Below are 14,418 nucleotides of genomic sequence, written 5' to 3'. Positions count from 1 at the left end.
GACTTGGACTTTTACACCAGTGACTTGGGACTTGAATTGGACTTGAACCTGTTTACTTGAAAAGACTTGATATTTTACCCAAATCTAAAATTTAACATACATATTATATAAAAAGTGCGGACCATTAATTCACTTTATTCATTCATTCATTCTTACCACACACCGTATGTATGTGAGCGTGGGCTGTAGCACAGCCAATCAAATTAACCAGATTTGAAAAAAACAAGAACAAAAACGCTCGAGCCAAAAATGCTTCCAAGAGTAATTTCTTTCGGGTACATAAACTACGAAGTAGTCAACAAAAAACGAAATGCAATATGCAAAACATGCAAGAAGAGAATCACAGACGGAGATGGAACAACTTCCAACTTTATCCGACATTTGAAGTTGCATAAAGAACGGTAGGTGGTGCTTTTTTTTTTTTTTTTTTTTGCTACGATGAGACAGCTGACTTAGCTAACTTCATCTTATTAGCAAATGTTCTTCGGGCTACGTTGATGATACTGTTTGGCTTTAACAGGTATGATATGTTTGTCATGCTATTTTAAATCCCGTCCTGCAAGCGCATCCAAGAATAACATGCAACTTGTTAGTTCAGAATTGTCGGTGAATGGTGAGCAGGGTCCGTTTCAGAAAGTGGGTTCTGTAGCTGTACTCAGTCTCTCTCCGTCTCCTCCCCATCATTCACCCCGTAGATTTAACCCAGTTTAGACTGACATATTTATTTTACCATCACATCACAATTCAAAATCACTGTGTTTAATTTGCAATTAGTGTATGGTCGTGTTTAACTTTTGCATGTCTGAGCCAGGTAAAATTTTTTTTTTTGGTTAGAAAATCTGGCCCACCTTAGTGTGTAATTGAGTAGTCCTGCTATACATGGCCTTTTTCTTCTGTCATTTATGTCAATACATCAAATAAAATACTTTGATCTTATATTATTAGCTGTTGTTTATTTGCAAAGGTTATTCTCAACAGGGAAGCTAGACAAAAACGGCGTTTTCTACAGACAGCCTAGCATACGCTCTCCACTTGCCAGTGAAAAAAGAAAAAGAAAAAACACCCCTTCCCTATTGGTGTTAGAGTTTACCATGTCAGCCAATCAAAAAAATGATAAGGCAACATGTGACATTTGGTTGTTTAGGGAGAAGGGGAAGTTTTTAGGAGTGACACCCGCAACGGAAAAGTCAAAGTCAAAGTCAACTTTATTTGTCAATTCTACCACATGTACAGGACATACGGAGAATAGAAATTTCGTTACTCTCAAACCCTCAATGAATAGCAAATGAACACTTAGATATAAGAGAGTGGTTAAAAAGAATGCAAGTAAAATAATTAAAAAAAGTTAAAATTTAAATAGATACAATACAGTTTTCCGTATAACAAGAAAGCTATACAATATACAATATACAATATTCAAGTAAGGGTAAATGACATTAAGTGTAAACCAGGCAGAGTAGTGCAAATAGGCAACTAGTGCAAATTTTTAGTAATGTACGGTAAGAGATAATGTAACAACAAAGACTTATGAGATAATGGCAGTCCAATGCTCCACAAGGTGACTGGTAACTAGTGCAGGCCAGTGAGTGAGTCAGAGAGTGTGTGTGTGTGTGTGTGTGTGTGTGTGTGTGTGTGTACAGAATTCAGTGAAACCGTGGAGGAGAAGAGGGGAGAGGGGCAGAGTCGGGAGGGAGTTAAGCTTCCTGACAGCCTGATGGATGAAGCTGTCCTTCAGTCTGCTGGTCCTGGCCTGGAGACTCCGCAGTCTCCTCCCTGACGGCAGCAGCTTGAAGAAGCTTTGCATTGGATGCGTGGGATCAGCCGCTATGCAAAGGGCTTTTTTAGTAAGACGGGTGCTGTAAATGTCCTGGAGGGAAGGGAGAGAGATACCAATGATCCTCTCTGCAGCTCTCACTATGCGTTGGAGGGTTCTATGACAGGACGCATTGCAGGCTCCGAACCACACAGTGATGCAGCTCGACAGGATGCTCTCGATGGTGCCTCTGTAAAAAGTGTACATGATGGGGGCTGGTGCTCCTGCTCTTCTTAGTTTGCGGAGAAAGAAGAGACGCTGCTGTGATTTCTTGGCCAGTGCTGTGGTGTTGTACGTCCAGGAGAGATCCTCTGTAATGTGCACACCCAAGAACTTAGTGCTGCTCACTCTCTCCACAGACACTCCGTCAATGGTCAGAGGAGCATGTTTGGTGTGCATTCTCCTGAAGTCCACAACAATCTCCTTCGTCTTCTCCACATTCAAAGAGAGATTGTTGTCAACACACCACGTGGCCAGGCGTCTCACCTCCTTTCTGTAGTCGGTCTCATCCCTGTTGCTAATGAGACCCACCACCGTTGTGTCATCCGTAAACTTGATGAAGAGGTTGGAGCTGTATAATGGAGTGCAGTCATGGGTCAGCAGAGTGAAGAGGAGGGGGCTCAACACACATCCCTGCGGGGCCCCCGTGTTTAAAATGATGGTACTGGATGTATTACTGCCGACCCGTACTGCCTGAGGTCTTCCGGTGAGGAAATCTAACAGCCAGTTGCACAGTGAGGTGTTGAACCCCAACTGGACCAGCTTTTGAGTGAGCTGTTGGGGGATTATAGTGTTGAATGCTGAACTAAAATCTAAGAACAGCATTCGAACATATGAATCTTTTTTGTCCAGGTGTGTGAGTGCTGAGTGGAGTGCAGTGGAAATGGCATCATCGGTTGAGCGGTTGGGCCGATACGCAAACTGGAAGGGATCCAGGGAGGGGGGCAGGACAGTCTTGATATGTTGCATGACTAGTCGTTCGAAGCACTTCATCAGGATGGGAGTGAGTGCAACAGGACGATAGTCATTAAAGCCGGAGGGAGATGACTTTTTTGGAACCGGAATGATTATGGTAGCTTTAAAACATGTGGGGACGACAGCCTGGATGAGTGATATGTTGAAGATGTCTGTGAAGACATCAGTGAGTTCCACTGCACAGTCTCTCAGTACACGACCAGGAATGTTGTCAGGACCCGGGGCTTTACGTGCATTGATCCTGCTGAGGGATCTCCTCACGCTGTCCGGGGACAGAGTCATCACCTGGTCACCAGGAGGGGGTGGAATCTTCTGTGCGGTGGTACTGTTTTGGACTTCAAAGCGAGCAAAGAAAGTGTTCAGCTCATTCAGCATAGGGATAGTGCTATCACAGGTCCGTGGTGGGGGCTTATAATCTGTGATGGTCTGAATGCCCCGCCATAGGCTCCGTGAGTCTCTGCTGTCTTTGAAGTGATGAGATATTTTCCTGGAGTACTGTCTCTTAGCTTCTCTGATGCCACGGGAAAGGTTGGCCCTAGCTGTCCTCAGGCTCGCCTCGTCTCCATCTCTGAAGGCAGCATTCTGAGCTTTCAGCAGCCTGTAGACCTCTCCTGTCATCCATGGTTTTTGATTAGCCCGGAACGTTATGGTTTTCGTGACTGTTACATCCTCAATACACTTATTGATGTAGGCAGTAACAGTCTCTGCGTACTCCTGAAGGTCAATGGTGTTGTTATAGGTGGCAGCCTGCTTAAACATGTTCCAGTCTGTGGTGTTAAAGCAGTCCTGTAAGGCCTCTGAAGACCCTTCTGGCCACACCTGTATCCGCTTACGAACTGGTTTGGAGACTTTAACAAGCGGTTTGTAAGCAGGCACTAGCATGACAGTAATATGGTCTGAGGCGGCAAGGTGGGGGAGGGGAAAAGCTTTGTAAGCTCCTCTCTGGGTGGTTTAAACAAAGTCCAGTGTGTTATTTCCCCTTGTTGGAAAGTCTATGTGTTGTTGTATTTTTGGAAACACGCACTTTAAGTCTGCATGATTGAAATCCCCAGCTAAGATGAGAAAAGCATCAGGATGGGCTGTCTGCTGCTCACTGATGTGCTGGTACAGTTCATTCAGTGCCTCACTCCTGTTGTTGACATTGGAGGAGGGAGGGATGTACACAGCGCACAGTAATATGGCTGTATATTCCCTCGGTAGATAGAATGGCCGGCACTTAATAACCATAATCTCCAGCACTGGTGAGCAGTGTTTGCAGACTGCAACAGCATCGCGACACCAGGCATCATTGATGTAAACACAAAGTCCTCCCCCGCGGGTCTTACCTCCCGCGACGATGACTCTGTCAGCACGGTAGCATGTTAGCTGGTCGAGCTGAATGGCGCGGTCCGGGACACTGTCGCTGAGCCATGTTTCCGTGAACACAAAAGCACAGCAGCCCTTTACATTCCTTTGAGATGAACGTAGCAGTCGGATGTCGTCCAATTTATTTTCTAGCGAGCGTACGTTGGCCAGAACGATAGAGGGGATGGCGGGTTTGTGTGGGCTAGCCGCTAGCCTAGCTCGGATGCCACCACGCTTACCCCTCTTCTGCTTCCTCTCACACCGCTTGAGGCGCCTCCATTGTGGACGAAGTATAGGAGTGGGGGTCGGTGATTGGGTAGGCCTATGGAGCAGACCCAGTTCTTTCAACTCCTCGGTGACCACAGAGTTTAACTTAAAAAGTTTGTTTCTGCCGATGTCGAGAAGAAGTGTTCGGGCATATCCTCGCTTACAAAAACACTGCATTTTAGACGGGAGAGAGAGAAGCCGCTGCGTGTGCACGCGCCGCTGGATTGCCAGCGGGCGAGCGAAAGAAAGAGAGAGAGAGAGTTTTCATATGTGAGACATTAGTGACGTTTAGCGTGTTTGGAGGCTGTAGTTAGTTTGTTGTGTAGTTATTGTTTTGTATTGTGTGTCGGTTAGACTGCTGAATTTCATATTTGATCTAAAAAAGCTGTCAAAGGGAGATTCCAGTGTAAACGCTGTCTCCACATAGAAAACTGGACTGTTGCACCTCCAGTTGTCAGACCTGCAGGGTTTAGGCCTGTGGTGTTCTCCTCTGTCTTATACTGAAAACAAACTACATTTTTTGGACTGGCACAAATAATTTGTGTGCCTTCTTATTTGATGCAGCACACCTGATTGTTCTGTAAATAGATTTAAATGGTTATATAAAAAACGCCTGAGGCCTTGGCTGCATTTTTAGGTAAATAGTACCAGATAACTTTGTTGTTTGCAAAACTTGTGCATAATTTTTAGAAATGTACAATTTCTATTTGCATTTCAAGTTATGAAAATGATTCGTTAAACATGTAAAAAAATATAACTTTTTTCTACTCGGATTCTGAATTTTTTGTCTGAATTTAGATCAACTGTGCTAATATAGTATACCAAAATGAAAAAAATAACTCAAATTTCAGATATTTGAGGTTGTGCTGTAAATAATGATACCAAACAAGGCAAGAAAAACATATTTTAAAAGTGAAATATAGAAGTAAAATCAAAAGTAGTCAAGAACGGCCAATTATACCCGGGACCCCAGAGGGTTAAAAAAAAGACTTGAAAGGACTTGAAATTCAAAGTTTCGGACTTGGGACTTGACTTGAAAGTTGTCTGTCTTGACTTACGACTTGACTCTGACTTGCTTGACTTTACTTGAGACTTGACTTGTGACTTGAGGATAAAGACTTGGGACTTACTTGAGACTTGCAAAACAATGACTTGGTCCCACCTCTGGTAGAGAGCGACTCTAAACAGAAAATGAGTAAGGAACGGGTTAAAGTGGGATTCAGCAGGTGGGGGAACTCTAAAATTGGTTGTAGTGGCTCAACAAGAGGTTAAGAATCGCAATTTCTATTCAAAGCTTCAGTAAATTTTCTTTGTGTACAGGCTGTGATCAGCTGATCTGGGCTGCTGGTGCTTTCAGGTCCTGATCTGAATTAGACAGGTTTCAAGGATTTCGAGTGCTCAGGCAAAATAGAAAAGTGCTGTACAAGAACCAGTCCATTTACCATTTGGTTTACTAGCTGGCAAAATGTTGAAATTGATCAAAACATATACTTTTCTTTTTCTTCTTGTTGATCCACAGATTCATTGAGAGTAACAAACTAGAGACTACATCCAAATATGCCTTCAGAGGACTCAGGGACCTGACTCACTTGTATGTTCCAGTGACTGAAAATACAACTGTTATCTGTTATACATGATTTAATGATGTCTCTTTTTCATAATCAACTGCATTTGTTTCCAGGTCTGTGGCCTCAGAATCGTTGTCTGTTGACACATTCAGCTATAAGAATGATGTCTACGTGGCCATTTCTGCTCCCAGCACAGAGAGCTGTATGATTTTCCAGTGGGACCACATAGAAATGAACTTCAGGACTTATGATAACATCACAGGTAAATTTTGATTTCGACTTTTGCAGGAAATGTGTCCTAACCTACGAGATAACTGGAAACCCCTCTTGATCCTGCAGCGCAACCTTCTAACCATTTAAGTCCTTGCAGGCTGTGTCGACCCAACGTGTAGTTACATCTCTAACCCACATAGCAAGCAGGTCTGGCCAAGATCTGGTATCAATCCGGCACTGCTGGCTGACTTCTGGCATGATAAGACGTATGCCATCCAAATATGGGCCAGGCCTGGTATAGATGGCACTGTCTATGTGATGGCATGCCATATCTTGCTCGATTGTGGTTTGGGTCATGTGGCCCAGGCTCATAGAAAACAGGTTTTCCCCTGATCCGGCATCAAGCTGGCACTTCTGACTGACTGGTGTCATGGCAGGGTATATGTCAACCAGATGTGGGCCAGGTCTGGCAATGATGGCACTGTTTATGTTCCTATTTTCCTATTTTAGTTGGAAGACCCAAGTGCCATGTTGATATACTATACTGCTATGGTAGCCAATGTTTCAAATTCAGGTATGACTTTGGGAAAGGAAATGCGCTGTAAAAGAATCAGTTCATTCACTGTCTGAACAGAGGTTCGTAATGTTACTTTTGCACTATTTATGTTCCGGCACATGTTGTTATTACATGGCTTGATTAAGGTACACATTTGGCTGACATCTGGGCCAGCACAGGGTCAGCTGTGTGTCTGCGACTGGCCCGTGGCTGCACACAACTTACACATGGCCCACATACTGCAAAGAATGACGGTCCTTTGGTGCCAGAGATGGGCTAGCACAGGACCACCAGTGTGTCTGCAACTGGCCTTGTGCTGGCCCATGTCTGGGCCTCCTCTGGCAAACCTGATCTGGGCCACCAAAGGGCCGTCAGTCTTTGCGGTATGTGGGCCATGTGTAAGCACATTGTGTTGGCCAGATCTGGGCCATACCAATTTTGCTATGTGGGCAGGAGGTGCATGTCAGGTTACGTGGAAGGTTGGGTGAAGGGTTAAAGGGAGTTTCCAGTGACACTGTAAGTTAGGAAGTCTAATCACACATTAGGCTAACAAACACTCCCAGAATGCTCCCAGTTTCATTCTCACGCGATTCATGTGTTTCTCTGCCCTTTAGGTCAGTCCATTGTGGGGTGCAAATCTGTCATCATCAAATATGAGGTGTTTGTCATTGTGGCTCAGCTGTTTGGTGGTTCCCACATTTACAAGTTTGATGACGACCAAAGCAGGTTCAATAAGTTCCAGGATATCGAAGTGTCCAAGATCTCTAAGCCCAATGATATTGAGGCCTTCCAGATTGGCTCTGATTGGTTCTTTGTGATTGCTGACAGCTCAAAAGCTGGCCTCTCCACCCTCTACAAGTGGAATGATAATGGCTTTTATTCGTACCAGTCACTGCACGAGTGGTACCGCGACACGGATGTAGAGTTTCTCGACTTGGATGGGAAAGCTCACCTTATTCTAGCGAGCCGCTCACAGGTTCCAGTGATCTACCAGTGGAGCCGGAGCAACCAGAAGTTCATCCTGCAGGGTGAGATCCCCAACATGGAGGATGTAGTGGTTGTGAAACACTTCCGGATCAAGGAGGAGCTCTACCTGGCTATGACGCGGTATATCGGTGATTCCAAAGTTCTGCGTTGGGGCACCAAACAGTTTGCTGAGATCCAAGCTTTGCCCTCTCGAGGCTCCATGATTCTCCAGCCGTTCTCTTTCAAGGAACGTTACTATCTGGCTCTGGGAAGCGACTACACCTTCTCACAGATCTACCTGTGGGATGAGGACAACAAAATCTTTGACCGCTTTAAGGAGGTGTACATCCAAGCCCCACGCTCTTTCACCGTGGTATCTACCGACCGCAGGGACTTTATTTTTTCCTCGAGCTTCAAGGGAAACACGCAGATCTTTGAGCACATCATCATCGACCTGAGCTTGTGAGGGGCTGTGCCTTATCGTCGCGTCTGAAATCAAATGTCTTCCACTTGAAAGACAAATTCAAGAAGGAAGAAAAATTTATAAACTGTTAAATATCCACACCTTCATAGATTTCACTCACAAATTAGAGCTGGGTCAAGATATATTGTGACTATTTCTGAATGGCCTTGCAATCATGGATCCTCAGACTTTCTGAAGTACTACCCTTTCATAACTACTTCTATTCTCTTAAAAATACCACTGAAGTTCATGATGGGTTAAAAAAGAGACATTTAATTGAATCTATCTGGATTTATCTTTTATTGTTTAATATCTTTCTCTCAGTAGTTTTATGCAGCTATAAAAATACATCAGGACCTGAATGAACGTAACAAATTTATTCTGATTTGCGGTGACTGATGATGGATTGAATGATTTTGCCACCTACCTGTATCCTCATACCCTGTGGTAACGTACAGTACCTTGCCTTGACAACACTGGGGTCTTTTGTTTGATGGTTACACAGTGCCTCCTTCTGGCCGTGATGAAGTACCACACCCCTCTGCTCTTTCCATTACAGGGAATGTCTAGAAAGCACAAACCTTTAATTATCATAGCTGAGATCATAGAGTGTAGCCGTTTGTTGGAAGGTGTCTTTGTAGATGTTGTAGATTATAATGCATAGAGTAGGAAGCAGTGGTTTGTTGTTACAGTTAGTAAAATATCCAGGACTTGACCTTATACAAATTCATTAATGGAGAATCGCCATTTAGATACAACTTCTACATCTGCTGTAATATAATCAGAATCAGAAGAATCAGAATCAGAATCAGAAGAATCAGAATCAGAAAGGGTTTTATTGCCAAATGTTGAGCAGGTTTACAACATTAGGAAATTGCTGCGGTACTTAGTGCAAACATACTGTCATATAACGCTTAAATAAACATAAAAATAAGAATTAAAGAATTAAAAGTGCTAAGTAGATAGATATATACATGGGTGCAGGTGGTGATCAGTGCCAAACATGGAATGATGCAGTGAACACAGTGTAGGGTCATGTGTTAGTGGTGGGAACAGTCATATGGTTATTGTTCATGAGTCCAACAGCAGAGGGGAAGAAACTGTTCTTGTGGCGAGAGGTTCTGGTGCGAATGGACCGGAGCCTCCTGCCTGAGGGGAGCAGGTCAAACAGACTGTGTCCAGGGTGAGAAGGGTCAGCTGTGATCCGAGCTGCACGCCCCAGTGTCCTTGAGGTGTACAGGTCCTGCAGAGATGGGAGTCTGCAGCCAATCACCTTCTCAGCAGAGCGCACAACACGCTGCAGTCTCTGCTTGTCCTTGATAGTGGCTCCAGCGTACCACACGGTGATGGAGGAGGTGAGGATGGACTCGATGATTGCAGTGTAGAATTGCATCATCGTCCGTGTTGGCAGGTTGAATTTCTTCAGCTGCCTCAGGAAGTACATCCTCTGCTGGGCTTTCTTTATGACGGAGGTGATGGTGGGCTCCCACTTCAGGTCCTGGGTGATGGTGGTACCCAGGAAGCGGAATGAGTCCACAGAGGTGATGAGGGTGTCAGTCAGGATGATGGGGGGGAGTGGGGCTGTGTGCTTCCTGAAGTCCACAATAATCTCCATTGTCTTCTGGGCATTCAGCACCAGGTTGTTGTGGCTGCACCAGGACACCAGACGTTCAACCTCCCACCTGTAGGCAGACTCGTCCCCATCCGAGATGAGTCCAATAACGGTGGTGTCATCTGCAAACTTGATTAGCTTGACAGACTGGTGGGTGGAGGTGCAGCAGTTGGTGTACAGGGAGAAGAGCAGAGGAGAAAGAACACAGCCCTGAGGGGAGCCGGTGCTGATGGTCCGGGAGTCCGAGACATTCTTTCCCAGCCTCACATGCTGCTTCCTGTCCGTCAGGAAGTCAGTGATCCACCGGCAGATGGGATCAGGCACATTCATCTGGGAAAGCTTGCCTTGGAGATGGTCTGGAAGGATGGTGTTAAAGGCAGAGCTGAAGTCCACAAACAGGATCCTGGCGTAGGTTCCTGGGGAGTCCAGATGCTGCAGGATGAAGTGTAGAGCCATGTTGATAGCATTGTCTACAGACCTGTTGGCTCTGTATGCAAACTGCAGGGGGTCCAGGAGGGGGGCCGTGAGTGTCTTGAGGTAGGAGAGAACCAGGCGCTCAAATGACTTCATGACCACAGATGTCAGAGCCACAGGTCTGTAGTCATTTAGTCCAGTGATCCTTGGTTTCTTGGGGACAGGGATTATGGTAGAGGACTTGAAGCAGGCAGGCACATGACATGCCTGCAGTGAGGAGTTGAAAATGCCAGAAAACACTGGGGCCAGCTCATTTGCACAGTGTCTGAGGGTGGCAGGAGACACACCGTCTGGGCCAGGAGCTTTTTGAGCATTCAGACTCTTAAACAGCTTCCTCACATCTGCCTCATGAATATGAAGAGTTGTGGTGGGAGAAGGTGGTGTGAAATCCTCCTTGGTGAGGGGTGTGGAGGGAGGTGTTGTAGGTGAAGTGTTTGATGGTGGTGATGGCTCTATGGAGGGGGAGAGGTGGGGGAATGAGTGTCCAAAGTGTCTCTATTGTTGGGGCCGTTGGAGGTGTGAAGGCTGCTTGATGGCTCGTCAAAACGGCAGTAAAAGTCGTTAAGGCTGTTGGCCAAGAGCAAGTCATCAGTGGAGTGGGGGGTTTTAGGCTTGTAGTTGGTAATATTCCTAAAACTTTTCCACACAGAGGCCGAATCATTCTCTGAGATCTGCTGCTGCATCTTCTCAGAGTGCTGATGTTTAGCAATGTCCACTTCTTTAGTGAACCTGTACTTGGCCTCTCTGTAGCAGTCCCTGTCGCCGCTTCTGAACGCCTTTCTCTTTTCCAGCCACAGCTTTTTGAGTTTAGGAGTAAACCAGGGTTTGTCATTGTTATAATGTGGCAAAGTACAGAGAAACTTTATCAGTATTGCAAAGGAGCTGTGTTTAGATGATGTCAGGGAAAATAAACCTCCTGATATGTTTAAAAGAAACAGTTTTGCCCAATTAACAATATTTTTTTTACTAACATCTGAAGTCAGAAGCATCAGAGGCAGAATTTGTATGAGCAAAAGGAAGGAAAATAAATGTACATGTAAATATATCTTCAAGCTTTCAAATTTTTATTCTGCTTTTGGAAATGCTGAATGTTGACAAGCTCCAAAATGTACATAAACCAAGGATTGTAATGTCACCACCTGTTTGAATGGACCTTTGCACTTACAAAACTCAAATGTTACTGCAGCCTGCAAGAGCATGACATTCAAAAAAGGGTGTTTGCCAAATTCTTTTTCGATAAACCTAACAAAGACTAAAAGTGCTTCTAGGTTAACAATATGCAAGCGTTACAATTCTTTTGTATGATTTTGTTTAAACCTAATGAATGTTCCTCTTACAAATATGATGTAACATCAAAATAAATCTGTGAAAACATGACAAGTTTATTTATGCCACTGTAGTGATTAATCACTGATACTGATCATTAAAAATAAAACTTCTCTTCTTTCCCTAAAAAATCCAAAACCCCAAAATGGACATTATGATTGTAAAAAAAAAAGTTGCACAAAGAAAGAAGAAATATTCAGTACTGTCTGGTGTTTGAATGGTCACAGATGCAAAATTGTAAAACCTTATAATGTGCAGTGTGTATGCAATCTAACCAGCACTAAAATCTCACCATTATATTCTGGCGTTCACATGTCAGTATTTCAGACACTCAAACACTTAAACACCTCAAACCCACTGTCAAATATGCTGGTTCAAGTGTGGTGATTTGAGCTTCTTCTGCAGACACAAGCAATAAAGCACCTTGCAGTCAACGAACTCCTCTGTATGCCAAAGTGTTTTAGAGTCAAATGTGAGGCTGTCTGTCCGACAGATAAAGCTTCTTCTAAATTAGGCCATGCAACAGGATAATGACCCCAAGCACAGCAGCAAATCTACATCATGGAAGTCCAGACCTCAACCTGACTGAAATGCTGTGTATAAAGGAATGCTTGCAAATGTCATTGATTTGAAGTTATTGCTGCTAACTGCTGGTTCTGTTAACGACTCAATCATAGAATGATTACGATATCAAACTAAAACAAATGCCTGAATCCTAACTTGTGGATATCCTATTGTGGTGATCTAAAATGTAACACTAAATGTGATTAAAACACTAATAATCTGGACTCCAGGGCTGAACGACCGCGAGGATCACCAGCCCGAGGAAAAGACAAAATACACATGACTCTGTGACAAAGACAATTCATTCTTGAATGAAGACACTGATCAGACACATTTAAAATGCAGCCAATTGTGTTTATTATGAAATTATTGGGGAGAGAGGGGAGGGAGAGGAGAAGGGAAAACTAGAAAAATTTGCATTTCCTGCGAAAATGCTGTGTGGATGCCTTAACGCTGAAGTTGCCTGCTGAAAAAGCTGAAAAAGTTAAAAACTTGCAAAAAGTTATATGGCGGTGAAGAAACTGAAAATTCTGCTGAAAACAGGTGAAGAAGCAGAAAATGTTTGCTGAAAAGTGGTGAAAAGCCAAAAACTTCTACTGAAAGGGGTAAAGACAGGGAAATTTTTGCTAAAAAAAAAAACATTGCCCTAAGCAGGATTCGAACCTGACCCTCCAGGTCCTAAGGCAGCGACTCATCTCACTGAGCCAAAGTCATTCTGACAAAGAAGAGGTGGAGAGACTGACAATTCTGCTTAAATGAGCAGAAGCTGCTGAGAATTGTGCAGAAAAGAGGTGAATCAGCAGAATTCCTGCAGAAAAGAGGTAAAGAAGCAAAAAGTTGCGCTGAAAAGACATGAATCAGCAGAATTTCTGCTCAAAAGAGTTTTTTTCTGAAAAAAGCTGAGATTTGTGCTGATAATAGGGGAAAAGGCTGAAAATTTTGCAGAAGAGGTGAATAAGCAGAATTTGGGCTGAAAAGGGGTGAAAATTCTGCTGAAAAGAGTTCAATCAGCAGAATTTCTGCTGTCTTTTCAGCAAAAGAGTTCTGCAGAACTCTTTTGTTCTGCAGAACTCTTTTCAGAATTCTGCTGAAAAGAGGTTTTTGCTGAAAACAGCTGAAAAAGCTGGGATTTGTGCTGAAAAGTGGTGAAAAAACTGAAAATTGTGCTGAAAAGGGGTGAAAAAGCTTCAATTTGTGTTGAAAAGAGTTAAAAAAGTTTAACTGTTAACTGAAAGAAATGTTGCCATAAGCGGGATTTGAACCCGGGCCTCCCAGTCTGAGAACGGCTGCTCATCTCACTGAGCTAAAACACAGGTCTTCCCGGCAAAGAAAATCAGCGAGGCCACTGATAATATGGCAGAAATGGGCAAAAAATATTGCAAAAAAAATTCAATATCTCAAAAAGTATAGAAGTTATGAGCACCAAAAGTCATAGCCGGCATTAGCAGAAAGAGCAGAATTTTTTAAAGTTTGAATGGCGAAAATCGGCTGAAAACTGAAGGAGTAGTTAAGTGCCAAAAAGTGTACGGAAGCAACTAGAATAATATAGTGGAACTAGAAAGCGAAAATTTCAGAAGAAATTTTATGTGTGCCTATGCCGCTGCTAATCTGTGTAGTTTTCCATTCATACGGCTACAGACAGCAAAACTCAGAAGAGCAGCCATTCTCCACCATGAATTATGGTAAAAACAAACACCGCTCGCGCCTCACAGATGACAGCTTACAGTTTTGGGTAAAGATGAGGTCACTTTGTACAGCCCCGATTTGCAGACGCTGTGCACACAGGTTCATAAGCAGAAGTCCCTCTGTACCACGGCAGACCCCGACAATGTTTGCACGAACACACTTTGAACCAGTACGTTATGGACCACTTTTCACACATGGTTGGTGTACCCTCCCAGCCAGCTGTAGCTTTTCAACTCACAGCCCGACACACACCCAAAAAACAGCCGAGAGAGCACAGACTATGCCCGAGAGGTGTGATTGCAGATGCCCCTCAGGTGGGTCCACCTCCCCTGCAGCGGCACTGCAGACCACGCCCCGCCACACATATCAAACACGTAAAATAAATATTTATGCACTTTTGCATTCACTTTTTGTTTTTTGTTATTTTTACACAGTGTTCTGAATGATGAACAATGGTCTACAGCCAATCTTGTGTATTATTATACAAACTTTGGTTGTAAGATTCAGATAACTATTTAATAAAAGCTAAATATTTTATACAGGGAGTGCAGAATTATTAGGCAAATGAGTATTTTGTCCACATCATCCCCT

At 43.8% G+C, this 14,418-nt stretch overlaps 1 protein-coding gene across 1 annotated transcript; it reads left to right on the top strand.

Moving 5' to 3' along the window:
• The first annotated feature begins 369 nt into the window (after nt 1-369).
• Nucleotides 370-9,009, top strand: LOC109201059 (leucine-rich repeat LGI family member 2-like). Its single transcript, XM_019356598.2, has 3 exons — nt 370-401; nt 6,081-6,229; nt 7,351-9,009. Exons 2-3 carry the CDS (start codon nt 6,172-6,174, stop codon nt 8,166-8,168), a joined length of 876 nt encoding a protein of 291 aa, XP_019212143.1. The 5' UTR covers nt 370-401; nt 6,081-6,171; the 3' UTR covers nt 8,169-9,009.
• The last annotated feature ends 5,409 nt before the right edge of the window (nt 9,010-14,418 follow it).

Source organism: Oreochromis niloticus, unplaced genomic scaffold (assembly GCF_001858045.2).
Source record: "Oreochromis niloticus isolate F11D_XX unplaced genomic scaffold, O_niloticus_UMD_NMBU tig00001937_pilon, whole genome shotgun sequence".
Taxonomy (NCBI): Eukaryota; Metazoa; Chordata; class Actinopteri; order Cichliformes; family Cichlidae; genus Oreochromis; species Oreochromis niloticus.
This window is presented reverse-complemented; position numbering and strand designations above follow the sequence as displayed.

Excerpts from the sequence above, each read along its gene's own strand:
- LOC109201059 (XM_019356598.2), top strand. The coding sequence starts at position 6,172 with ATGATTTTCCAGTGGGACCACATAGAAATGAACTTCAGGACTTATGAT. Across the intron at positions 6,230-7,350 it reads GACTTATGATAACATCACAG|GTCAGTCCATTGTGGGGTGC; the intron begins GTAAATTTTGAT and ends TCTGCCCTTTAG.